Source organism: Bidens hawaiensis, unplaced genomic scaffold, assembly GCF_021521415.1.
Source record: "Bidens hawaiensis isolate Kalapana, Puna unplaced genomic scaffold, B.hawaiensis_p1.1 tig00012467_1, whole genome shotgun sequence".
Taxonomy (NCBI): domain Eukaryota; kingdom Viridiplantae; phylum Streptophyta; class Magnoliopsida; order Asterales; family Asteraceae; genus Bidens; species Bidens hawaiensis.
In genome coordinates, this window is record NW_027492017.1 from 450,773 (window position 1) to 477,279 (window position 26,507).

General features: G+C 34.5%; 4 protein-coding genes across 5 annotated transcripts; 1 reads left to right on the forward strand and 3 right to left on the reverse strand.

The window, feature by feature from the left end:
* Positions 1-183: 183 nt before the first annotated feature.
* LOC143541099 (uncharacterized) lies at positions 184-5,587 on the reverse strand. 2 transcript variants are annotated; one of them, XM_077034008.1, is made up of 9 exons: positions 5,408-5,587; positions 4,131-4,348; positions 3,907-4,044; positions 3,644-3,722; positions 3,322-3,396; positions 3,157-3,223; positions 2,529-2,585; positions 2,325-2,439; positions 184-641 (listed from the first exon to the last, which is right to left on the reverse strand). In XM_077034008.1, the coding sequence occupies exons 2-9, from the start codon at positions 4,332-4,334 to the stop codon at positions 600-602; spliced, it is 777 nt and encodes a 258-aa protein (XP_076890123.1). In that variant the 5' UTR covers positions 4,335-4,348; positions 5,408-5,587; the 3' UTR covers positions 184-599. The 2 variants fall into 2 exon arrangements, with proteins under 2 accessions (XP_076890123.1, XP_076890124.1); XM_077034009.1 differs by lacking the exon at positions 5,408-5,587 and having other exon boundaries at positions 4,131-4,386.
* A 3,513-nt stretch (positions 5,588-9,100) lies between these two features.
* LOC143541098 (putative sugar phosphate/phosphate translocator At1g06470) lies at positions 9,101-14,414 on the forward strand. The gene is made up of 12 exons (XM_077034007.1): positions 9,101-9,531; positions 9,622-9,791; positions 10,596-10,681; positions 10,783-10,832; positions 11,240-11,307; positions 11,436-11,536; positions 12,300-12,312; positions 12,396-12,580; positions 12,679-12,765; positions 13,620-13,714; positions 13,894-14,041; positions 14,126-14,414. The coding sequence occupies exons 1-11, from the start codon at positions 9,122-9,124 to the stop codon at positions 14,009-14,011; spliced, it is 1,383 nt and encodes a 460-aa protein (XP_076890122.1). The 5' UTR covers positions 9,101-9,121; the 3' UTR covers positions 14,012-14,041; positions 14,126-14,414.
* Positions 14,415-14,849: 435 nt separating this feature from the next.
* Positions 14,850-17,800, reverse strand: LOC143541104 (cytochrome P450 CYP72A219-like). The gene is made up of 5 exons (XM_077034012.1): positions 17,524-17,800; positions 16,347-16,567; positions 15,999-16,243; positions 15,471-15,855; positions 14,850-15,383 (listed from the first exon to the last, which is right to left on the reverse strand). Exons 1-5 carry the CDS (start codon positions 17,798-17,800, stop codon positions 14,958-14,960), a joined length of 1,554 nt encoding a protein of 517 aa, XP_076890127.1. The 3' UTR covers positions 14,850-14,957.
* Positions 17,801-20,256: 2,456 nt separating this feature from the next.
* LOC143541102 (cytochrome P450 CYP72A219-like) lies at positions 20,257-23,423 on the reverse strand. Its single transcript, XM_077034011.1, has 5 exons — positions 23,066-23,423; positions 21,764-21,984; positions 21,418-21,662; positions 20,914-21,298; positions 20,257-20,810 (listed from the first exon to the last, which is right to left on the reverse strand). The coding sequence occupies exons 1-5, from the start codon at positions 23,340-23,342 to the stop codon at positions 20,385-20,387; spliced, it is 1,554 nt and encodes a 517-aa protein (XP_076890126.1). The 5' UTR covers positions 23,343-23,423; the 3' UTR covers positions 20,257-20,384.
* Positions 23,424-26,507: the final 3,084 nt, after the last annotated feature.

Genomic DNA, 26,507 nt, shown 5'->3' on the forward strand with positions numbered 1-26,507 from the left:
ATTATGTAATCATTAAATAATACTAACAGAGGGCGGGGCACTCATATGGGTAGCATATAATAAAATAACCGGTTACACGTGCATCATCGGAAACTCCAAATTCTTAGAAGTATTTCTTTCCATTTCTTTTAACTTTGATCTAATGTTTTTAAGATTCAAATTCTTTTTTGATTCAAAGCAACATTTAGAAAAATGTGAACTTTCAGTTCACTATTTCAATTTTTATAACAAACCTAGGTCACATTCTACTTTTACTCCCTCGAGATCAAATGTGGTTTCCGCTTTCATCCGCCCATGCACACGAAAAGGAAGCACACAAAATGGAACCACACTGGTAGACAACTAGAGGAAGTTATATTTCCATTTAGCCCTGTCGGGTTCAATGCCTAACCTTCCATTTCTCGATTGTATACCAATCTCGCGGCCCGTCCAAGCTTATAAAATTTCATCTTAATGCAAGCTATTTCCATCCAGCCCTTAAAAACCGAAATTTCACGATACACTTGTCAAACTGAATAATTTTGGAATACAGAGATTAACAAAAATACTGATCGGTAAACAGAAAAACAAACACTGACTTTGAAACATTCGGAATATTCTTAACGCAACTTTATAATAGGCTTTATAGAATCTTCTTGCGTGTCGAGCGCGCTTGCATGGCGGGGTCGAGCGCGCATGCATGGCGGGAGTCGAGCGCGCATGCATGCGAGAGTCGAGCGCGCATGCATGGCGGAGTCGAGCGCGCATGCATGGCGGGGTTGAGCGCGCATGCATGGCGGCGAGTTGCGCGCGCATGCATGGCGATAGTTGAGCGCGCATGCATGGCGAGAGTTGAGCGCGCATGCATGGCGGGGTTGAGCGCGCATGGAACAGATCTGAATATCCACATCAGGTAGGTTTTATGTAAAAACCAACAGATCTGAAAGGATTTATAGATCTATGAATATGAAAGGTGACTATTGCATGGCGGGGAGTATGGCGGGAGTCGAGCGCGCGTGCATGGCGGGAGTCGAGCGCGCGTGCATGGCGGGAGTCGAGCGCGCATGCATGGCGGGGAGTATGGCGGGAGTCGAGCGCGCGTGCATGGCGGGGAGTATGGCGGGAGTCGAGCGCGCGTGCATGGCGGGGAGTCAGCGCGCGTGCATGGCGGGGAGTCGAGCGCGCGTGCATGGCGGGGGTCGAGCGCGCATGCATGGCGGGGGTCGAGCGCGCTTGCATGGCGGGGGTCGAGCGCGCATGCATGGCGGGGTTGAGCGCGCATGCATGGCGGGAGTTGAGCGCGCATGCATGGCGGAGGGATGAGCGCGCATGCATGGCGGGGTTGAGCGCGCATGCATGGCGGGGGTCGAGCGCGCATGCATGGCGAAGGGTTGAGCGCGCATGCATGGCGGGGAGTTGAGCGCGCATGCATGGCGGGAGTTGAGCGCGCGTGCATGGCGGAGAGTTGCGCACAAGCATCGCGAGAGTTGAGCGCGCATGCATGGCGAGAGTTGAGCGCGCATGCATGGCGGGGTTGAGCGCGCATGCATGGCGGAGTTGAGCGCGCATGGAACAGATCTGAATATCCACATCAGGTAGGTTTTATGTAAAAACCAACAGATCTGAAAGGATTTATAGATCTATGAATATGAAAGGTGACTATTGCTCAACCGAACCCAGATCTGAAAAAATCATAACTAGATCTGGTATATTTCACTTATAAAACACACAGATCTAAGGGTTTTCCCCAAAGTTTGGTGGTATTTCTTCTTGTATATTTCCGGATCTAGAAATATTTTCAGATCTACGGATTTTTGGACTTCCATAGAACAGATCTGAAAGAAGAAATCGTAGAACCTAGAGTATTTGATGAACAGATCGGAGGACCGAGACGAAAAACAAGACGTGGTTCGTTGCCGGTCCCACAGATGGCGCCAATGTAGAAACATGAAATGAATCTGACCTGATCCAAGACGATGTTCCTCGGTGTTCGAGATAAACGAACCACAACTTCATCTTCTTCTCCGGTAGCTTAAGATCTGCAATGGTTTTTGGGGGTGTGGAGGTGACTGCTAAGAAATCTCAAGGATCTCTTGTTTACAGACACAAAAATGGTTATGGTGGTGGCTCTTATTGAGAACAACAACCCTTAATAAGGAGGTGGAGACCTCCTTATATAGGGAGCCTCATGGCCACCATCATGGTACCCTAATGGGCCTAGCCCAATTAGGGTTACCTCCACAAAACCCCCTCAGCCCAATAATATTGTATTAGTCCATATAATAAAATAAGCCAGACATAATAAATTAAGGTCGTAAGCCGGGTTTAGTACCATACCCCTACAGTTGGTGTACTGTACTAAACTTGGAACTTGAAGCAGCAGACCTTCCAGGTATATGAATTGGTTTCATTATATGAATTGGTTTCCTTATTTGAATTGGTTTCCTTATAGATGGAACACTGCACGATAATAATAAGATTTCTTGATGGTTAGGCACGATTCATAAAGACAGTTATTGTTTCTACACAGATATTAACTATAACATTACCTGCGATTGTTATGCACAGCAACTTTCTTCATAGCAGATAGGTTATGGACTTCTCGACTGTCGAAAAAATCAACCAAAACATTAAAAAACCGTCAAATCTTGTAGGGTTGAACTGATAAGCCCTGACACGACCCGTCTATTTATTGTGTCAAACATTAACCCTAACCAATTTTTTATTTTAAAAAAGTGTAACCCGAACACGCCCTGTGTAAGTGTAAATGTGCCGGGCTGTACCTGAGCTCAACTAGGCTCGAGCTTGGCTTGTTAAACTTATGAGAGCTCCAGCTCGACTCGTCTAACCCATTTATCTATGTATAACCCATTTATCTATACAAGTCAAAAGTTGACGGTTATAAATGGGTTAAATAGGTCGTCAGGTTGGTTGGTTGGTTGGTTGGTTAGTTGACCTTGTAAAATATTTTGTACTCTTATTCTAACCTTAAATGGCTTGGCGGGTCAACATGTTTAACTAAGCGGGTAAAACATGTCAACATGTTTATTAAACAGGTTATAAATGACAACCCAAAATCTAATTATTTCCATGACCCCCTGATAGAAACTTGTTAACACAAGCAATACTTCTGAAAATGAACAATGATATACTATTTCAATGGTGGGCAACAAGTACCTCTTAAGGAATTCTTGTTTGGCCTTCTTCATTATTCCACTCTTTGTATTACTGCAGCTACCGGGCCCTACAGAAGCCACATCAACAATGTCATAAAGCTCATAATATTTGATAATAATAAGTATCAACTATTGGAAGTTGCAAGTTGCAACTTTTACAAGGTACCTCCATAAAAACTCCTTTTATAGCTGCTAGACGGAGGCACTTTGGTGCACAATTGAACTTGCCGACTTTGCTTCTCTGTCATAACATAAGAATGGTCAACTTTAAATAATAATATATACATAAGTACAACATAAATAATAAGCTTCATATTCAAAACGAAATTTATAAAGCATTTTTATTCCTAAATTACCCTACAGGTGTGAAGATATCAACATCGTCAATTGCAACTTAAAGCTGACTAAACAAAAGTCAGCAGAGCAAGATATAAATCAAGTAAACATAAGGCAAAAAGGTCACCAAGCATAATAAATGAATAACTTACTAGCATCTTCTTTTTTATACAGTTGCTTTATTCGCTCAAATGATTTTTGTTGGGCCTCCTCCACATCTTTTAACTTTGCCTACAGATTGAGCAACCTATATATTAGCATATTAAATTTTCAAAACTGTTTAAATCTTCTAAAAAGTTATCATTTTCTGGATACTAACAAAATGTAAATAACATTTTAGCAACTATATTGTGATACACAAACAGAACAAAAAATGAGCCACGATAACTTTTGATGGGAAAGAAAATATTAGCACCTCATACAATTGTCTCCATTTAAACGAAACTCTCTTTTCTTTCATTCTTTCAACTACAACGTTGGTGCTTTTGACACCAAACTGTTTCATGTAAAAGTTCTTCCATAGCTTATCAGTAACCGGGCTTAAATCTCGGTCCTGCACAACATACAATACTTAAAATATCTCAAATTTATACACTATTTTTGTTAGAAAACAAAACTGTGTTAAAAGACATTAACTACCTCAGTTGAATCCTCAATATGCTTAAGCTGTTCTTCAGTACAATGTGGTAAAAACCGTTCTAAAAGATATGTGTCCGTCTCTCCCACATCACCTAAATACCTAACATTATCTATAGCTTTTTGAACACAAAGATCAACCAAAGTAGGGATTCTTCTCACTGGCTTTGCACCCCATTCTCCCACCATTGGATCAGTTGATCTCATTTTTCAGTACAGCCCTGAAGTAAGCAGTAAAAAGTTCTTTTAAAACAAAATCAATATTCCAACAGTCATTCAAATTGATCAACTTTTTTGAAGCTGCAGCTAGGGATACTAAACCAAACAAACAATGATTTTTATTTGAAATCTGTCCAAAACCTAAAATGTTGCCTTTAGTTTAAATTCCAAGGGTAAAATTGTTGCAGTTATGATTTCATGCTCCAAGGTTATTCTAATAAAATTATTATACCATCAATTACCTGTCATTAACATATTAGGTCGAAAACATATTGAATTCGGATATTTATCGTTACATACCTTAGAACCCTATGGATTCAGATAAATCGACCGAACTTCGAACATAACAACCAGATAATATCAATTAGATCTGTGTAAAACCTAAACTGTTGAATTTAGTTTGATATCCAATGGTAAAACTAATGCAGTTATGTATAAAACTTAAGTAATTATACCTGACATAACAAACATTCAACCATCAGCCCTAACTTAATACTCCAAGCCTAATTCAATAACATCATTATGTATAGTAGTAATATATTAGGTTTTAAATAGAGGCGGACAAAAGAACCGGTTTGAAACCGATTACGTAGAAACCGGTTTGTAATTTTCTCCACCGAAACCGGCCAAAAACCGAACCGAAACCGATAGTAACTTGGCCAAGTAAAGTTCAGACATGTTGAATTTATTATTATTATTATTATTATTATTATTATTATTATTATTATTACTATTATTACTATTATTATTATTATTATTATTAGTAGTAGTAGTAGTAGTAGTACTACTACTACTACTATCAGCCATTCAAATTCAACCAGATGCACAATAATAGCTTTATAACAAGCATTCAATCATCAGCCCTAACTTAATACTCCAATCAATCACAATTTTATGGTTAATTAACTTATTATTAACAAATTAGGTCAAAAAACACATTGAATTGACATATCAATCGTTCGACACGTAAAAACCCTAACAATTCAGATTAATTGGCCGATCTTCAAACATAACAACCAGATAATATCAATTGCGAATAAATTATGTCAAAATCAGACTACCTGTAGCTGTAAACGGTGCCGGAGATTACGATCGGAATTATGACGTCAGATGAATCGAGATCGGAGAAAGATATTATTTTCCGGCCGGTTAGTTTACGGCGGGTAGGTAATGTACGACCCAAACTCGAGGGTAGTTTCGGTATTTTCCTATTTTAGTTGGTTTTCTTGCGTTGAAGTTTGTTAAATGTGAGAATAATATATAGGTTATGGATCGAACCCGAGTGGGTAAATATTCGACCCGTTTTTTTATTTAAGAAAGATTCGAATTTGAAGATATAATGGGAATTTATTTTAGTTAATTACAGAATTTGTTTAGGTTTGTTAGGATTATTTTTGTTTGTTAACTGAGTTTGAATTAGAATATGATTCGTTTAAATCTAGTATAAATATAGGGTTCGTGTAATTGTTTTATTTGTGTCGAGTTTTTTTTGTGTTTAATAGAAACGGGCTGAGACGTGTTAGAAAATGTAAGTTTTTGTATTCCTTAATCAAAATCTTATTTTGTTGCTCATGTTCCTTTAATTCAATATGACACATTTTGTATATTGAAAGTCTTACATCATAAGTATGTTTGAAAGTGTTTACAAAGAAAATAGTATGATTGATCATTCTGATGAACTATGAGCTTTTGAAGTGTGTCAACAACTATCAATTGAAAATAGATGGAATCATGCAGTGATTAGATCCTATCACAACCAACTATGACCAAATTCATAAATCAAACTCGAAACTTAAATCTATTAAGGTAGTTAATCGATTACAAGTGAAGATATCAAAAACCAAAGAGAAAAGGAGATGGGAAGACCAGAGATTTCATAGTAGGAGATGAGAAAAGCTACTCGAACACATATCATATTCGTTCCCCTAATCCGATCCAAATTTCTTTTTCTTATACTTATTATTTGTGGGCCTTGAGTTGGTTTGTCCAGTTGGGCTCATGGATATTGGGTTACTGGGTCCGGCTCATAAGATTTATAACAAATCATGAGCATCGTTTTTTTTTCGATCCCAACCCACCTAAAAGACTAGATCCATAATAAAATTGCACGAAACGACAATAACTGTAATTATTAGAGTTAAAGAACAAAATATTCATATTTATTTTTCAATACAGACAAAACACAAATATGTAATTGTTACTTTTATTTTTGATGTTAGCATTATTTATGTATATTGGTGCTAAATAATTTTGTGTTTAACATGACCAATATACCCTTTTAACAATAAAGAACATATCATTAATTGATAACATTTTAGATTATGAAAAAAGAAAATTAAGGAAGACACGTAACACTTGCATTGTGTTAATTATTAAAGAAATCGATCAACCAAAATTCAATGGTTCTTAAATTCATCCCAATTTCCAACATGAATCATGTGTGTCCACAAAGAGTATTAACAATTGAGGGAATATTCCTTTTTTAGACAATATTACCTTCATGTTAAAACGTCAATATCATGTACTGAAAAGTGAAATTGCATGTATGCTTGAGCTTGACACCTTTCAATGACAACAAAGTTTATGTTGTTTAGTGGCAAATATAATCTTTTTGTAATACCAATATCAAAGTACCCTGTTTCTATGTTTTAATCAAAGGTTAAAATATAAATTTCCCATTTCTGATTTTTGAGTCAACAGTTCAATTAAATTACACTTACTAGGGATAAGCTCAATACCATATCGACACCATATTAAATGTCACGGTCCCAATTTTTTATTTATTTTTTTGTCAATTCTGAAATGCTCGTTTTGTTACCGATATTGGTACCATTTGTTCATCTCTAATACTTAAAAGGGAATATAATTCGCACATGTTGAGTATTAAACAAATGAATATTTCGGTATGGACAAAGTTACAGTTGTAACTACAGCATCAAATTTATTTGTACTATGCGTTGTATATGTGAGTACATTTTTTTCACACACTATGGTCCCGTTTTGTTTTCTTAAGGCAATAATATGCTAAATTGGTACGACTACCAATACAATACCGGTTTTTTTTAACGGCAAACGAATGCTTCAAATGGGCTACTGGCAAAATTCACCACATCAGGATACACTCGTCTTTGGATCTAGAAAAACCCTCACCTAAGGCACCATAGTGTAGTATGATAAAACTTGTTCAGTTCAAGGATTCAACTTGTAAAAGCCACATATTCGTCTAGGGATATCCCATCATCACCCTGATACTTCTGAAACTAAATGCTAGAGGCCGAAATCGAATCTGGGTCATATGAAACATCAAGTTTCTCCGTTACCATCTCGCAGCACAATATAGAGGAAAACAATTTAATAATAAACGTATACTTTAATCTATACTATATATAAAGCATGAGTTAGGGACCTCTAAAAGTTTAAGAGATACCAAACTCAATGCTTTATATACAACACATAATGCATTAAAAATATAGAAATGAAGGGTAATTAAGTTTTACAACTTTCTTTCTTTTAACATATACTTACAAATTTAGTCCCTCAACTTTATTACTTTTTTTGTAAAGTTTAATAGTAGTTACACACATGCCACCTAAATCAAAACCAACTACCCCGTGATTTTTTAACGGCCATAATTTTTTCACACGTTAATAATTTTTTTTAAAAAAGTACAACATAAAAACGAGCATTTTATTCTCTTTGATTTGAGTATGATATTGCTATAGTTTTTTTAGTTTTAAAACGTTAACATGTTACGCGCTTACAATTTAGAACCGAGTAATAGGTCGAGTTGGGCGAGCTCAGGTCATTTGTAAAAGTACAATAGGGTCGGAATGAGTCAATACAAAAAAAAATGGTTAATTTGGTTCGGGTTCGAGTAGAAAGGGGCCAGGTCAGAACGATGTCGAGTCAACAGGTTTAGGGCCAAAACGGATTGGTTTAAAAAAATGATGTATTTCAAATTAATGTATATTTAATGTTTGCCTTTTGATTTTCGTTACAAGTTACGCAAATACCGTTGTTTAAATATACCGGGCCGATAAATACGTGTCCAGTCCCACGTAGCACCCTACACTGTTAATCGCCATGAATTACACGCGTGGTGTTGGTTAAGCATGTTCCAATGTCGGTAATGTGCATTCCCGTGGGTTACGCGTGTTCAATATTTGATAACACGCAACTGGCTTTGCACGAGTTACGCGGTCCAATTTTAGGCTACGTGTGCACTGTCATCAGGTGACGTATGTACCGACACGTACTATGCGTTCACTGTGAAGTTGCGCGCTCCCGCTGCATCGTGCGGGCACCGAGCTGGTCAAAGAAAAAGGTAAGAAAATTAAATGTCAACACGAAACACAACGACTCATGTGCAATATTATTTATTATTATTTTAAGGTCAATTTGCGTTATATTATTTCTCTCTTTGCATCTGCAGATCCACATTTTTCAAACGAATTCGATTGACCTTTGAATTCATAATTCATTCATTCGTATCAATCTAATAACTTACAAGGTGTGCGTTTTATCCATTTATGCACAAACTTGATCGAAATTATTATTAGTTTCATCAACATTTAACAGATTACAAAGCAATCAATCAATTCCGATATTCAATGCTTCCTGTATTTCATAATTAGCAGGTGAGTTGTAATCTTATTGTTGATAAGACCATACGTTGACCAGTTTGACTTCAATTAGGTCAAATTTGATACTTGATTAGTTAATGAACGTTCATGATTGAAGTTAGGGTTTAGTGATTGTGATTTGGGGATTATAAGATGGTGGAAGGTGAACATGTTTATAATCAGAAGTTAGGGTTTCATCGGGATCCTTCGTTTTCCGGATGGGGTGGAAATGACGGGAAGAGTGTTGTTTTAAACGGTGGATCGGACCGTGTGAGTATGAATAATTCGGAGACGGATGATGATTTTGAACTGCCGGTGCTTCAAGTAGTTGGTGATGGTAATGGTGCAATGGGAATGGTTTCTAATAAGAATGAGAATTATGCGTCTTTTGATATTGAAAATGGTTATGATATTGATAGAGAGGTAGGTTCGAAATACAGTGGTTTTGTTAACAAACGTAAAGATGGTTTATCGAGGTCCAAGAGTCGTATTGCTGTTTCGGATGTACTCAAGACGTTGTTTTTGATACTTATGTGGTACATTTTCAGTACGTTGTTGACTCTGTAAGTGTTCGTTTCTTTTTGAGATTGCAAGCTTGGTATGTCTTTTGTGTTGAGTTGCGGTTTTAGGATGTGTTTGTTGATGGTAAATAGGTATAATAAGACTCTACTGGGAGATGATATGGGAAAGTTTCCTGCTCCCTTGTTGATGAATTCGGTTCATTTTTCGATGCAAGCTGTTTTATCAAGGGGCATTACGTACTTCTGGTCACATAGATTTGAACCCACAGTGCCAATGGCACGAAAGGACTACTTTACGAGAGGTGAGTACTGAGTACCCTTTTTTAGTCTTTTAACCAAAAAAGGTTGCTTAAAGTCTACATAAAGAAAATAGATTTGGCTTTGTTGATATTATAGATGTAATAAGCTTGCACACAATAGAGTTAGTATTGTTTGTAAGGGTTTCCTGACTTACTCTGTCTATTAGCATATGCTGCTATGTTCTTGGTGTTTTTTTGGTATAATTAGATGCTTTTTTATGTGTCATTTTTCTAAGTTCTAACTAGTGCTCATAGTTTGGCCTTCAGGAAACGCTTTCCGTAGGGTGTTTTGTATTCTCACCTGAGCTAATGTTAATTTTACATTCTCATCTACACACCTTCTGATTAATAAGCTGATGTGATTTTGGCGAAGAATACAAAACCAGAAACGCTACCTCATAGGGCCCATATTACTTGGACACTTGGTGTTTCTACGCCTTTTTACATATCTTTTTGCTCTATAAGATGGTGGATAAGTTCCATATAAATACTATGACAATGAAGTAAATGATTACTTTTTACACTTTAAAATATGGTTTTGTCATTTTTCTTAGTGTTATATGGCTTTCTTGACACTATTATAGAAAGTCAAATGATTAATTTTTTTTACACGGTGCTTTTCAACAATATATATCCCTTGTTCCACTTCCTTTTTCTGATAAATGTAGTAGATTTCTGCATTTATATTTTCTTATTGTATGGCGGCATAATTGTGATGCAAGTCTATGTCTTTGTTCTTCTTACCTGTTGCTAGTTTAATTAACTTTTCTAATAACTAATGCTACAGATGGATTTTGCCTTTCACAGTTGTCCCTACGGCTTTTGCAACAGCACTGGATATCAACTTGAGCAATGAATCCCTTGTTTTTATCTCTGTAACATTTGCTACTATGGTTAGTCATCTTTCTTTATTCATATTATGTTGAAATACCTTTAATATTAATGCCATTGTGGGATGCTAATATGATTTTGTTAACCTTTTTCATGTTTGCAGTGCAAATCTGCATCTCCTATATTTCTCTTAATATTTGCTTTTGCATTCAGGTATTTTTACTTTCTGCTTATATATTAAACACCCTTTTACATATCACTGTCAGTCCAAATTAATAATATATGATATATCTTTTATATGCCACCAGTGGAATAAATTATAAAATTGATTTTGCATCTCAAATTGAGCTTTTATCTCTTAAAATTGAACAAGATATACATCACGCTATGTAAAAAGGATTGGATGTTCATTTAGCTAGCTTAAACATGGACTTAATTGCTGTGTTTCAGATTGTTATATTAGCTTCTATTTTTTGAATTGTATGATGAATAGGGGGTTCAGCTCATTTAACTTAAGAGAGCTTGAGCTTGGCTCATTTAGAGCTCTATTTGACAGCTCAAGCTCAGCTTGTGAGTAAATATATTATTATTATGATGCTAATATCAAGTTTACCTTGTAGGCTGGAGACCCCGAGTGTTAAACTTTTAGGCATTATGTTGATAATATCTTTTGGGATTTTATTAACAGGTATCTTGCTGAACTCTGAATTTGTCTGCAAACACCAGGATTACTATTTATGCTTATTAATTATCAGCATAAATATACAAATAACTTCTAATGCTTGTTTATTTGTAATGATATGTCATCTGTTACAGTTGCGAAAGAGACCGCCTTTGAATTTTGGGGTTTCATATTTGTCATGCTTGCTGCTGTTATGTCTGGTTTTCGTTGGACCATGACTCAGATCCTTCTTCAGGTATCGTGTATGTTTGATTTCTTATTTCATTGATATCCCACCCTCCCCAGACCCTACTAACAGTTTTTGCTGTTTGCGGGATTTACTGGGTACGGTGGTGATGGTGGTTGTAATTTCTGACTTGTTTATATATAGTTAGGCTTGTAAACAAACCAAATGAATCGGATAGAGCTTGTTTCCGTTCGTTTCACTTTAACCGGACAAACGATCGAACACTAACAATAAAACAAACGCGGGGGGGGGGGGGGTTGTTCATTTTCATTTAGTAAAAAATAATGTGCACGTTCACTTATGTTCATTCGTTAACGGTATAAGTGAATGGTTCACAAACGTAAACACACAAACATAGCTGAAAGTAGATGAATGAACATAATGCGAACAACAATGTGTTGGGTCTAAAAAAATTTAATGAGTATATTAATGAACGTAAATGATTGATCTTAAATAAACGTAAACTAACATAAATGAACTTAAACGGAAGAACATAAAAATCTAAATGAACGAACTTAAATGCGAGACTTGTGTCCTTGTTCGTTTGTTTAACTGAATGAACAAAAAAATTTGTTCATGTTCGTTTTTTATTATATAAACAACCATAAATGTACTTCCAACCGATTCTAACCGAACGGTTCACTTCGTTCTTAACGTTCGGTTCGTTTACAAGCCTACATATATTTAATCTATCATTTATACTAATATCATGATTTATTTTTGCTGGGTTGGAAAAATTATTGATTATTGCTGATGCCTATCAAACTTGCAGAAAGAAGTCTATGGTACACGCACGTCTCCTTGCTGTTAACACACACATATACAAACATCTGTTTATATATATAATCTGTTGTTATTTCTTTAACAGGTTTAAAAAATCCCTTGGTGCTGATGAGCTATGTAACTCCAGTAATGGCGGTTGCAACAGCTTTATTCTCTCTCATAATGGATCCATGGGATGAGTTTAGAAAAAGTAGTTATTTTGATAGCTCGTGGCATATAACCCGAAGTGCCCTACTACTGTTTTTGGGTGGAGCTCTAGCATTTTTTATGGCAAGTCACTTCTTTTAGTAATATTCAATCGTCACACTTGATGATACATTCTAGGTTTAATACCATAAAAAACCAACATACTTTCTTATTCGATGCAGGTGTTGACAGAGTATGTTCTTGTTTCAATAACAAGTGCAGTGACAGTGACTATTGCTGGAGTTGTAAAGGAAGCTGTCACAATACTGGTATGATGACATCATCTTTGACTCATGAAACTAAATACTTGGAAAAAAACCCAAAAAGTTATTTGGAAACCTTTAATACATTGCAATACAATATATTGATAATATCAGAACCAATATTATTGTGATTTGAAGAAGTGGGCCGTCACAATCTGGCATTAAGATATTACAAAATTTAAGCAAACAAAATATCACTAGTGGGACTGGGAGATACTGTGCATTGCGGCTGCGCGGTATCAAACATTTGAATGCAGATAGAAAAACATGTGATGATGATATATTGTAAATCACGAAAAATTTACTTCCTTAAAACGAAACTAAAGAAACACGAAAGCGAATTTAAAAAAATCATTTAACCGAATGCTAAAACGTGTAAAACCGGCACTAATGAATACTGGTACCCGTACTGAGGTTCTGACGATATCGGTTCGGTTCGTCACAGGAAAGAAAAAAAATCGATTATATTTGATCTGTTCAGTTTTGAACAAAACATTTATCGAAACATAGATAGAAATAAACACTTAACGGTATGTTTATAATTATGTAAACAATGTCATTTTATACAAAATAAAAGAACTAAACCGAAACGAAACTGAAACTGTGAGGTAGCTTTGATGACATGTGTGTTTGTGCTTTAATGACGTGTACATTACTACTCACATCTCGGTTTTAAACAAAACTCATATTGAGACGTCGATAAAAATAGCACGTCTTAACGGCATACTCGGAAATTTCTAAAACTTTAAATGCCATAAGAGGAAAAAATATGCTTAAAAATGAATATAAAAAAATAAAAATAAATAAATATAGACAATTTCTTTTATATTTATGTTACTGATTTTTTATTTTATTTTCAGGTTGCAGTATTTTACTTTCATGATGAGTTTACATGGCTGAAAGGAGCTGGCCTTGTCACAATTATGTTTGGTGTGAGTCTATTCAATTGGTACAAGTAAGTTATCCGGAAAGACTCCCTTTTAAAGTTGTTTTCAGTAACAAATCAAAATCATAGTCATAATCATAATCATAAATCATAATCATATTACATTATTATTAACGAAACATTGTTTGCATGTGCGAGTGGTTTCCTTGTAAGGTTGGTACATAATATTTCCCACTTATATTTGTCAGGTACCAAAAGTTACAAAATAATATATCAAGTGGAGATGACGTGGAAGAAACTAACAACAATGTCCCTGCAAAATACGTTATTCTTGAGGATACGGAAGATGAGGAAGATGGTTCTTGATCGCGTATGATATCACATGCTCCATTACAAGTAAGTTTTTTGTAATCGATAACCTAACTGGTCTTTGTGGCATCCACGTCAGCATGTAAAAGTGTAAAAAAGACTTATTTGCAGGTAATTGTGCAGATGTCCATATTGTTGTTTTGATCTGTTCAATACAAATGCATGAAGACGCCGGACGAACACAATATGATTAGTTAGTCGTTTTTTTTGTAAATTTGTGTACTTTTTGGGCTTCATTTTGTGATGTCAAATCCAGTTTTGTTGCACAGCAATATATAATCATGTATCAATTTTCTTTGTTTTAAAAAATATCTAACTCAAGAAGTTACATATATGTAACTTGTACGCTACGTGTATGCACCTCTAACGTTACTTGAGTCACTTGCATGTCGAATATCCATATAAGAGTTCTTCATCTAAGAGTTCTTTGAAAAATCAGTTTAGACTTTAGAGAGAATGTAAATACATACATTTATTTATATGAAATGAACATATACATTGGAACCATCCATACGTGAGTGAAAGGCGATATTTGATCGGTAGTTGTGCATAAGATGCTCTTAAGAACGTGTTAACAGAGATATAAAAGGGTGACACATGACTAGAAAAAAGTGATACATCACCTGTTTTGTGGTAACCTATTTTCTAATATAACTGGAGGTTTCATATAAGAAATCACAAATTTCACAAATTTCATATTCTTAACAAGGTACATTTGAAATTTGAGACATGAAAGTATTCGGCATTGATCTTTTAAAATTTCTACTCGATGTATCTGAAAAAAACGTGTGTGTTGCTTTCGATCAATGCATCCTTGGCAAGATCGGTACATCTATTACATATATGATACTACCAAATCTATGTCTGTTGCAACTAAAAATTCTTAAATAAAAATAGATATATCTTAAATTAAACAACGAACCGATGATATGCAATAAGTTGCCTAAATTTTGTGTAGGATCAAGTGAGCACCGAAGTGGGGTTGCAAAGTAACCCTAGTGTGCGGAGCATGTGAGTAAGATGGAGATAGCTCAAAAGAAAACCGTTGTAGAATCATTGCAAGAGCCATTTTCGCTTCGAGTATTGCAAAATTTTGGCCAATGCATATACGTGGGCCACCACCAAATGGGAGGTACACAGCTTGTCCCTTGGTAGCCTTCAAAATACCTTCAGAAAATCTTTCAGGCTTAAACTCATTTGCGTCTTCACCCCACATATCTTTGTCGTGGTGCAATATCAACATGTTTAGTTGGACCATGGTTCCTGCGGGTAAGGTTAAGTTACCTAACTTGGTTTCTTCATGTATTAGCCGTCTAACAAATGCAATTGTTGAATATAATCTTAGAACCTCGTTGAAGATCATGCTAATCTGCAAAATGAGACCGGGATAAGATAGCATAAATTATCACCACATATGCACACACGATTTAGTAAATTTGTAGTACTAAAAACTTACAACTTTTAGACGACTTAATTCATCAATACTTGGTTCTTTATCACCAAAAATATGTAAAACTTCTTCTCTAGCGCGTGTCTGCCATTCCGAGTGTTCTCCTAACAAAATCATTGTCCAAACAAGCATATTTGAGGTGGTGTCTTGCCCTGCAAAGTAGAAGAGTTTGCATTCTTCAATGATATCATCGGTGCTTAATCCAAAGTTGCTATTCCCATGCTGTTTTATTTCTTCGTAACTAGAGTCCAAAAGCATGCCCAAAAGGTCGTCAGGGCTAGCTTCTCCTGCTTTCATCGCAACAACTCGTTTATTGATTATGCCGCTTATTGAATCCTTCACTTGTTGGTGAATCTGCTTCATCCTCATGTTGTTTTTTGTTGGTAAAAATCTGTTAGATCTTATTTTATCAGCAAAATAAACTATCTAAAACTAGTTGTATATGTTACCACATTAAGAATCAAATAAAGAGTTTTCGACGGTTGGTTAAGTTAAAAAAAATACAAGAAAAATATTGTTTGGAAACTAGCTTACCTTGATCCTGGGATGTAAACTGAACTTAAAACCTTTCCAATTAGTTTCGTTTGTTCTTCTTGAAGTTCAAATATCTTTCTTCCTTCCTCAAAACTACTACCAAACGCTGTACGTGAAATTACATCACTTGAAAACATTTGAATATAAGGCCACACGTCAACTTCACAAGAGCTTTGTGAGTTTACCGCCTTTTCCAATTTCTCCATCATATCATTGCAGCTCGCATAAAATGCGGGTCCCATATACTACAAAAACAAAAATAATCATTCTAATGATGGTTTTTGATGAATAAGCAATAACAAAATAATAATAGAAAAAAAAACTAAGGGAAAAACAAGAGCAAGAAACCTTGAGCTTCTCCATGTGAAATGCCGGGTTGATGATTTTTCTATGTTTAACCCATTGATCACCCTCGGTAGCGAGTAATCCTCTAATTAGCAACTTTGTTAATGGATTAACTCCCCTTGGCTTTTGAAACTTATTATAGTTAGCCAAAAGTTCTCGTATCATAGACGGTTCATGTATGTGTAATATGGGTCTTGTTCCTACCCATGTAAAACAATTCTTACCTACATGTGGATATAAAAACCATTATAAGAAAAATCTAGACAAACATAAATTTAGATATTAGTTTTCTAAGGGGCTGTTTGACAATCTTGTACTGAATCATTAAGAAGCAGTCTCTAAATCATTCAACATGTGTCAGGAAACCATTAAGATGCTCTGTGAACCATTAAGAGGTGTCTCTTTAGTGAGCCAAATATACTCTACATCTGACCGATTTATAGGCAATCTCTCAATGGAATCATTAAGAGGCTATAGAATAAATCAGAAAATTACTTCATGGACAAAAATATTATAGCTATGTACAATGTGAGAGTGAAAAGCATATATTTAACTCATTGCATCACGATTTCGCTCCGTGCTCACATATATACATGTGAATTCAATGCATTATCATAACTAATTCAAAAATCAATCTAAACTGAGAGGTTTCTTCAGTTTGATGTCGCGAGTTCGAATCTCACTCATGTGTCATACACCTGGAGCACCACTAGTTGGATTAGGCCTCACAACTTAAAAGTTAAAACTCCCATGAGAGCGTTCCAAGGGTTTAGATGTTTATAATATCTGAATACACATGCAACTATTTGCATGCATGTATCAATTCAAGAGTATTCACTATTTATAATTTTAATCCAAAAAATTTCACAAATCGTTATGTCGATCTTAGATAAATACACAAATATATTAATTAATGTTATTTTTTCACTATGTATGCCAAGAATACGTTTAATCGACTAAAACAATGCATCCGACTTTCCCACTCCTTGAAATTACTTATCTAGCACACTTGATATAACGGTGCGTCTAGCTCATCACAACAATGTGTAACCCTATAATGGATTTTACATGTAAAAATTTCATTTCTTATTTATTTTATTTTCTACGTAGTTACATGTACATAACAACAATTCTACTTACAAGATAATAACAAAAATAAAAAAAAAATTCAAATACTTACCAAGAGTGGTGATGGCATTGTGGTAGAATGGCAATACTCGAGGAACGATATCATGAGTTAGATTCATCGGCTTAGACTTGGCTTCGTTCGTCATAAGCGCCATCTCTTTCAAGTCTCCATACAAGAGTCTATAAGGGGTTCCTTTGAGACCTTGATCTCTTAGAAACTTTTCAATCTTCTTCGGTTTGAACCATAGCCAATTCAAAATTTTCCATATGCAAAACAAGAAGATTATTGATGCAACTCCAAGAACACAAAAACTTGTAATGGTCTCCATGGTTTGTGGGGTACGTTATGATGTTTTGAAGTTGGTGATGATACAAGGTATTTATTGATAAGTTAATGTTTAGACAACCCCTTTATGGTTTGAGTGGTTGATGGTTACCATTCATGTGTTTTTTTATAGTTGTTATTGCAAGCCATTCACGTAGACGTCAAAGAACTGTAACTTTGTTTTCAGTAAAATTAAGTTTGTAATTTAAAAGGGGTGGCGACGCAGTTTGTTGATCGCTTACCCATCTCTATTGTAAATGAATCGTTTTATTTAATATATGAAGACAAGTTAAATAATAATAATAATAATAATAGAGTGGATATGTTCTCTTACATTTGGTACAATACTTCTAGGATACATGTAGTTGGTTTTGATTTAATGACATGTGAATGATGGTTAAGGCTTGAGATCTTATGATATTTGGTTTGAAACCTGACTTAATAAGGGGTTTTCATATAGTGGTGAGTTTTATCTCTGACAATGGAACGTCAAAATCAGTATGAACGGTTGACATCCCATTTAAAAAGACTTATTCAGATATTGTGGGTAGTTTCAAACGCTGTTAAAACTGATAAAAGAACCACTTATTGGATATCTTCAATTTGCATGCCTAAAAAGAATTTATATGAACCATTGCTCTCTCCACGTGTCCGCTGTATGTATGATTATTTGCATGCCCCATTGTTTTCTTGCACACTCAAATGTTATTTAGTAAATGCCATTTATGGAAGTAACAACTCCTCTTGGCAGAAGTCTACAATTTCAAAAATGAAGAAAAAAAAGAGTGTATATCATAAATAACTCAATAGTAGATGATAGTTGAAGCAAACATCATCCATCAATAAATAAATATATAACTAGTCTTTTTACCTGCCCGACGAATATTCGGTAGGTATTCATTAGGTTTGTTATGGTACCAGACTAAATCAAAATAATAAATTTGTAAACCTTTAAAATATGTCAACACTTGTATAGCTTATGCTAAAATATATTAACAATTTAAAAAAATATGGTACTGACACTAAGAAAAATTAGGAAATGACACTAAGCAAACACTAAAAATAGTATCCACACTCGTATAGTTTGTGATACAAAAATATAGTAAACACTTAAAATGGTATCAGCACTCGTACCACTTATAAAAATTTAACGTTATTCAAAAAAATTATATACGATAGTGCAACTAAACACAAAAAATATATTAATGAATGTCCAAAACAGTATTGACTCTCGTATAGATTACAATACAAAAAATAACAATTAAAAAAAATAACTTAAGTTATGACATGATGATGTGGCAAGAGGACAGGCTGCCAGGTGGCCCAATGGCAGCTTTGCGCTGCCACCGACATTGCAAATTAATATAGATTGCATGCTTGCGCATTGCGCTGGAATGCCCATTACGAAATATCGGTCAAAAGCGGGTTATTCGTTATGGGATCCCGAAGTCAACAATAGTTACAATTACCTTTTGCCAATTTCCAAAAACGTCCTTGCAACCCAATAACTGAACTGAAATCTTGAATATTTAATCTTGACAAGTTTGACTTTTTCAAGTCAACGTATTCATAAATCTCTAATTTCCCAAACCGAAATCAGTTTAGGACAAATTAATTCCGAAACTACCCTTGGTAGTCAACTCGATCACAGTTTAACTCGTATATTACCTTTTGACCCGTTAGCAAACTAAACTAAACTTTATACCCATTGGCAAAGACAAATCCTTTAAAACACCTGTGTTAAGTCCCACAAAGGACAAACATAAAAAAAAATTCACCGTTAAAAAAAAATGCAAACTAAACTTTATAATCGTACTTTTTTTACCCAGAACAACCTGTTTTTTAAAGTTTCCGAAACAAATTGTATTCTTAACCCGTATCCAAAATGCCAAAAAATGCCCTTTTAGATCAAAGTTTTTCAAGACCTGCTGTTTGACTTACAAAAAAGTCAAACTGGTAATTTTTTCTATATCCTTAAATCCGAAACTTGAATTTTGACTTTGGTATTTGACCCGTCATTTGAAATGAACCGACAATCAAATTTTAACAAACGGAATACCAGGCCTAAACCTGATTCAAACTTGTTGGCCCGTATGAAATCCCATGAACGCAATGTGTGACCGGTTAGTAACTCGAAATCACAACTTTAATACAGTTATAAACATAAATAAAAAACAGCAATGGAAACTATGTGTACCAGCTGCTACTTGACCAAACTGATCCGTAGTAAACAGTTTGAACAACAGCAAACACTCGTGGAATCAAACGAGAATAAGCAATCACTACACTATGACGACTAACTATACCAAATCTTTTAGCATTTTCATTTTTAATATTATTATTGTTTGTGAATTGGATGCCATTATATAGTTCCTATCTTATCAAGAAAAAAACAAAAGATTTCTGTATAATTAATATTTCGTCAACTATTCACGATATGATGTTGCTTTGGATAACACATCCTAGGCAAAATCGATTACACGTATTACATATACGATACTACCAAATCTACGTATGCTGCAACTTAATAACTTAATTAAAAAAAAATATATATATCTTAAATTAAACGACGATATGCAATAAGTCGCCTAAATTTTGTGTAGGATCAAGTGAGCACCAAACTGAGGTTGCAGAGTAAGCATAGTGTGCGGAGCATGCGAGTAGGATGGAGATAGTTCAAAAGAAAAACGTTGTAGAATCATTGCAAGGGCCATTTTCGCTTCGAGTATTGCAAAATTTTGACCAATGCATATACGTGGGCCACCACCAAATGGGTAATACGCAGCTTGTCCCTTAGTAACCTTTGAAATACCTTCGGAAAATCTTTCAGGCTTAAACTCATTTACATCTTCACCCCACATATCTTTGTCGTGGTGCAATATCAACATGTTTAGTTGGACAATGGTTCCCTCCGGTAAGGTTAAGTCACCTAATTTGGTTTTTTCGTGTATTAGCCGTCTAAGAAATACAATCGGTGTATATAATCTTAGAACCTCATTGAAGATACAGTTGATCTACAAAATGAGATTGGGTTAAAAACTTAAAATAACATATATTAAGAACTACAATATATATATGCAACAAGGATTTAGTAAATTTGTTGTGTTTAAAACTTACAACTTTTAGATGACTTAATCCATCAATACTTGGTTTTTGATCGCCAAAAATATGTAAAACTTCCTCTCTAGCGCGTGTTTGCCATTCCGAGTGTTGTCCTAGTAAAATCATTGTCCAAACAAGTAAATTTGCGGTGGTCTCTTGCCCTGCAAAGTAGAAGAGTTTGCATTCCTCAATGATTTCATCGGTGCTTAATCCAGAATTGGTATTCCCATGCTGTTTTATTTCTTCATAACTCGAGTCCAAAAGTATGCCCAAAAGGTCATCATGGCTAGCTTCCCCGGCTTTCATCGCAACAACTCGTTTATTGATTATGCTGCTTATTGAGTCCTTCACTTGTCGGTGAATCTCTTTCATCATCTTATTGTTTTTTGTTGGTAAAAACCTGTTAGATATTTATGTTACCAGTAAAATAATCTATCTACAACTAGTGATTAATCACACTAAGAATCAAATAAACAGTGCACTAGAAATTTTGTAAATATTGTTTCGAAACTAACTTACCTTGAACCTGGAATGTAAACCGAACTTACAGCCTTTGCAATTAGCTTTGATTGTTCTCTTTGAAGTTCAAATATCTTTCTTCCTTCCTCAAAACTACTACCAAATGCCGTACGTGAAATTACATCACTTGAAAAAGTTTGAATGTGAGGCCACACATCAACTTCACATGAGCTTTTCGTGCTTACCGCATTTTCCAATTTTTCCATCATATCACTGCAGCTCGCATAGAAAGCGGGCACCATATACTGCAAAAAGAATAATAATTCAAGTGACGGTTTTAGATACATAAGCGTCTTGTAACAAAATAATAAGATAAAGAAACAAAAGACGAGCAAGAGCAAGGAACCTTGAGCTTCTCCATGTGGAATGCGGGTTTGATGATTTTTCTATGTTTAACCCATTGATCACCCTCGGTAGCGAGTAGTCCTCTAACTAGCAACTTTGTTAATGGATTAACTCCCCTTGGCTTTTGAAACTTATTATAATTAGCCATGAGTTCGTGTATCTTAGAGAGGTCATATACGTGTAGTACCGGCCTTGTTCCTATCCATGTAAAACAATTCTTGCCTACATGTAGATAAAAACCCATCAAAGAATAAATCTAGATATATGAGATAATGAAATGAATCTAGTACTAAAACGCTGCACCCGACTTTCCAGGTTTGTTTCACTTCTGGAAAATAGTTATCTAGCACACTTGATACAACGGTGTGTCTAGCTCGTCACAACAATGTGTTAACTTTTCAAGCTCGACTGATAACAATATGTGTAACTCTATAATGTGTTCAACTATGTTTTGTGAGTTGTGATGATGCAATTGTTTGCTAATTAAGAAAGCATAATTTTCATAATATTTGCCTGTTGTAAATATCGTGTGATTAAAATGAGGCATTGTTAAAAAGGAATTAATGGCTTATCTTCAGTTTCTACTATTTTAATTTGATTTTACAGGAATATGCTTATAAATTTGATGAATAATTAACTTAAGAAAAAATGGATTTTACTTGTAAGAATTTCATTTCCTGTTTATTTCATCTTCTATATAATTAGATGCAGTGCTGTAAAAGTAGGTCTATAAGGTTGAGTAATATTCGCTACAAGGTAAGGTGCCGAGAGCCCGAGACGACTTAATTTCTTTAACTCCGCCTAGTTCAAAATCGATCAAAGATTGTCAACATCGGCCATCATTGGGTCTAGTCAGTCAACTCAAGCCGATTTTGACTTATATAAATAGCATAAATCAAACATAACTCTTATGTTTATTATATTAAAAAATGAATATTATTTTTTAATCAATGATTATTAATTTTTGTAATACTTTAAGATTTAAATATGCATATTTTTTATTTATATTAACATTCACATATTTTGTTATAAATATTAGTAAACTTATGATTTTTTTAAGTAAATACAATTTCCCAAATTTTATTTAAATTTTTATAATTTACCGTACCCGAGTACTCCCCGAATACTTGCAACTCCCCACTTTACCGGCTATGGAGCGTTCTGCAACCATGGTTACACGCATGTAACATTTTTTTTTTATCAAATCTAGTGTTACCTAAGCCCGCAATAAAATCAAACAAGTCTCTAAAAATCAAGAACCGACCACAGTATAACAAAAATAAGAAAAACCAAATTTACATACCATGAGTGGTGATGGATTTATGGAAGAAGGGCAAGACACGAGGAGCAATATTATGATTTAGACTCATCGGTTTAGACTTGGCTTCATTTGTCATTTGTGCCATCTCTTTCAAGTCACCATACAAGAATTTATAAGGGGTGCCTTTGAGGCCTTGATCTCTTAGAAACCTTTCGATCTTCTTCGGTTTGAACCATAACCAATTCAAAACTCTCCATATGCAAAACAATAATATTATTGATGCAACTCCAAGAACATAATAAACTGTAGTGATCTCCATGGCTTAGTTGTTGTGGGTACGAGAAAAAGTTTATGATGTTTTGAAGTTGGTGATGATCTATCTAAGGTATTTATTGACGAGTTAATGAGTGGTTGATGGTTATGTACGTACCATCCATGTGTAAGAGTCAAAAAGATAGATATTGTTTAAAGGGAAGACTAGAAAATATAAAAGAAGAAAAAACCAAATACAACACAAACTCACCGATTGACAAATACGTGGTCTTCTGTTTATTTTTCATTTTATATAAAGTTTATATTTATTGAGGTTTTTTCTTTTATTTGTCGTAACGAGTACACCAAAACTAACCGAACTCCGTCAATATATGGCAATCCAATGAAAAAAAGAACCATATATATCAGCTAAATAGAGTTTTCTGTTTGGCTAATAAAACTTGACGTCTTTTTCTTTTTTCATTGGATTGCCATATATTAACGGAGTTCGGTTAGTTTTGGTGAACTCGTTACGACAAATAAAAGAAAAACCCCAATAAATATAAACTTTATATAAAATGAAAAATAATTTTAAAAAGGAAAACAAATAAATTCACCACTAGACATCTCAAATCTGACACTCTGTATAGCCGCGGAAAAAGATAACGTTCTCAAAAGTAAACAAAAAACTCTAAAAAATTATTTTTAAAAAAACTATTAAAATAAAGATGCCAAGTAAAGCAATATAACAATTCTTAAAAATAAATAAAGTTCATGAACCAATGAGACAAAAACACTATTCACAAATCTTTTTTGTTGGTATATATACATATACCTTTTTAACAAAAAAAAAAGGTTTTCATGTTTAAGGTGTGAAATAAAAGGTTGAGTTAAAACTTAAAACCCAATAGGACTCAAAAATTTAGTCGTGCATAAAATAAAATAAAAATGAAGGGCCTTGAGCTTCTATGCCAATAATGATACAAAATTCGTTTCTAATTGTTGACCGAGAAAGAGCCTGTTAAAAGTCAACTAAAAAGCTTACTAGGCGAATTTGATTTTGAAATAAAGAAGGTTTTGGAGCCGTCATCTTGGATGGTTGAATTTTCGTGAGTTCTTATAAACCAGAACACGAATATCTCTCCCCTTTGGTGAGAACAATTAACAAGTTTCTAGAGCATTTGTTTTCTGTAATTAAAACACACTAATTATAAAATAAAGTAATTGTGTGTAAATAAGTTAATTAACAAACATCTAAGTGGGTTATTGATCATATAATATATTAAAACTCTGTTTAGCTGTTTTGATGATTGATTTGTCATGAACTCACTATTTTATGCTAACATATATATGTTTTGAGCGTATACTTTTAGGAAATGATAAACGAAGACTAAACAAAACAATACACAAATGCAAATGAATTTTCCTACGGTATTTATTGTAAAACACTACCCTAAAAACTTGGTGAACAATACAAACAATGTCCCCTCGTATATACGCAAAATAGCGAACCTCCGCCCCCCCCCAACCCAAATAAAAGGTTGCAATCCCCCTCTTATCGATCTCATGGAATATAGAAACCGAACCCTGAGAAAAATAAATTAGAAATTTTTTAATATAAATTTAATATACAAACTAATTAATTATCATTAAAAAAAAATACATAAATACCAATATCCAAATGTTAAAACCATTTAAACTTATGCAGTTATGCCCGTATTCTTTGGCCTTAGCACATGATTTTAAAGGTTTGAACTTTGTTAAAAAACAAAAAACAATCAAGCAAAAGAATAGCAACTAGCAACATACAACGCCTAGACCCACTACCTAGTATATCCTTCGTCGCCGCCAGATGCCTTAGCCAGCCAAATTCCAGTTAGACTTCCGACTTTAGATAAATGATTAAGCAAATGACTCATTTCATAGTTTTATTTGAATAAGCAAATCACCCATTTAACGTTATTGTTCATGAGAAATTTGGAGAAACACTTTTCATCCTACATAATTTTTCAATATATGTTGAAAGTGTTTGTGAGTGGAGAAGACAGAAATGCAATAATAGAGGTATAACAACTCGGATTTTCTAAGTTAATATTCATTAATCATAACCCGACCCGTTTCTATATCCGGGAAATTTTACCAAGAAATATCGCATTATTCGAGTAATATTATTGTATTAATATTTGTTTATTATATTTAATTAATATATGTATAAAATAACTTTTGATTATATTCAATTTTTACCCTAAATCATACTTTAACCCTTTAGTGTTTCCATCTCTGTAGTCTAGAGACCCATATGCAAATTTTGATATATTATATTATTATTCACCATTAGGATCCTTTAACCCGTTAACCTGACCCACATCACAACCCGGAACCCGTGTTGATTCCTTGAACCATAATCCTCGTATTAACTTGGTAATTGATTGTGCAAATCTCTCCTTAAGCTAAAATCGGTAACCACCGACGTAATTGATTATGCAAACGTGATCTTTGTGATTCGAATTTATTAATATAACCAAACCGTCTTTGACACATTCATCCACTTTCACCTGTCGTTCAATTGACCTCAAACCCTACACGCACTAAAGGGCTTTTGACAACACATATCACACATATTATTATGGATGGTTAAGTCACTTTGACACATTCATCCACTTTGACCTGTCGTTCATTTGAACTCAAGGCCTACACGCATTAAAGGGCTTTTGGCAATACATATCACACATATTATTACGAGTTATTTATTAGCACCAAAAGGCTTTGTATTAATGTTGACTCTATTATGACTTATTTATTTCAATTGCTTCTTGCTTTATATTAATTTTTAATGATGATTAACAAACATTTTTCTGTGTTTTGTCAGTGGCAAAGGAATTCTAGCTTACGCCAGTGCTATTGAAGGTTTGTGGCTGATAAAGATGGTTGCACGAAGTCATGGAGGTTTTTGGATGATTGTTTTTGTTTGTGTTAAACTGAATGCTTTAATAATATATATGTTAAAAAAATGAATAATTTAGGCTAATGGTCAAGATGAATGCTTTAACTGTTCTAGCTATTTTTGAAATGGTTCATTGTTTGGATATGTTGTTTATTTTTGTTTATATATATATGCTTTTGAATCAAATGGCCGTGAAATATATGCATGTAGGTGTGTATGATATATATATATATATTGGAACTAGTTTTTATCCCCTGTATTACGAGGGTTGTTTTATATTATTTGTTT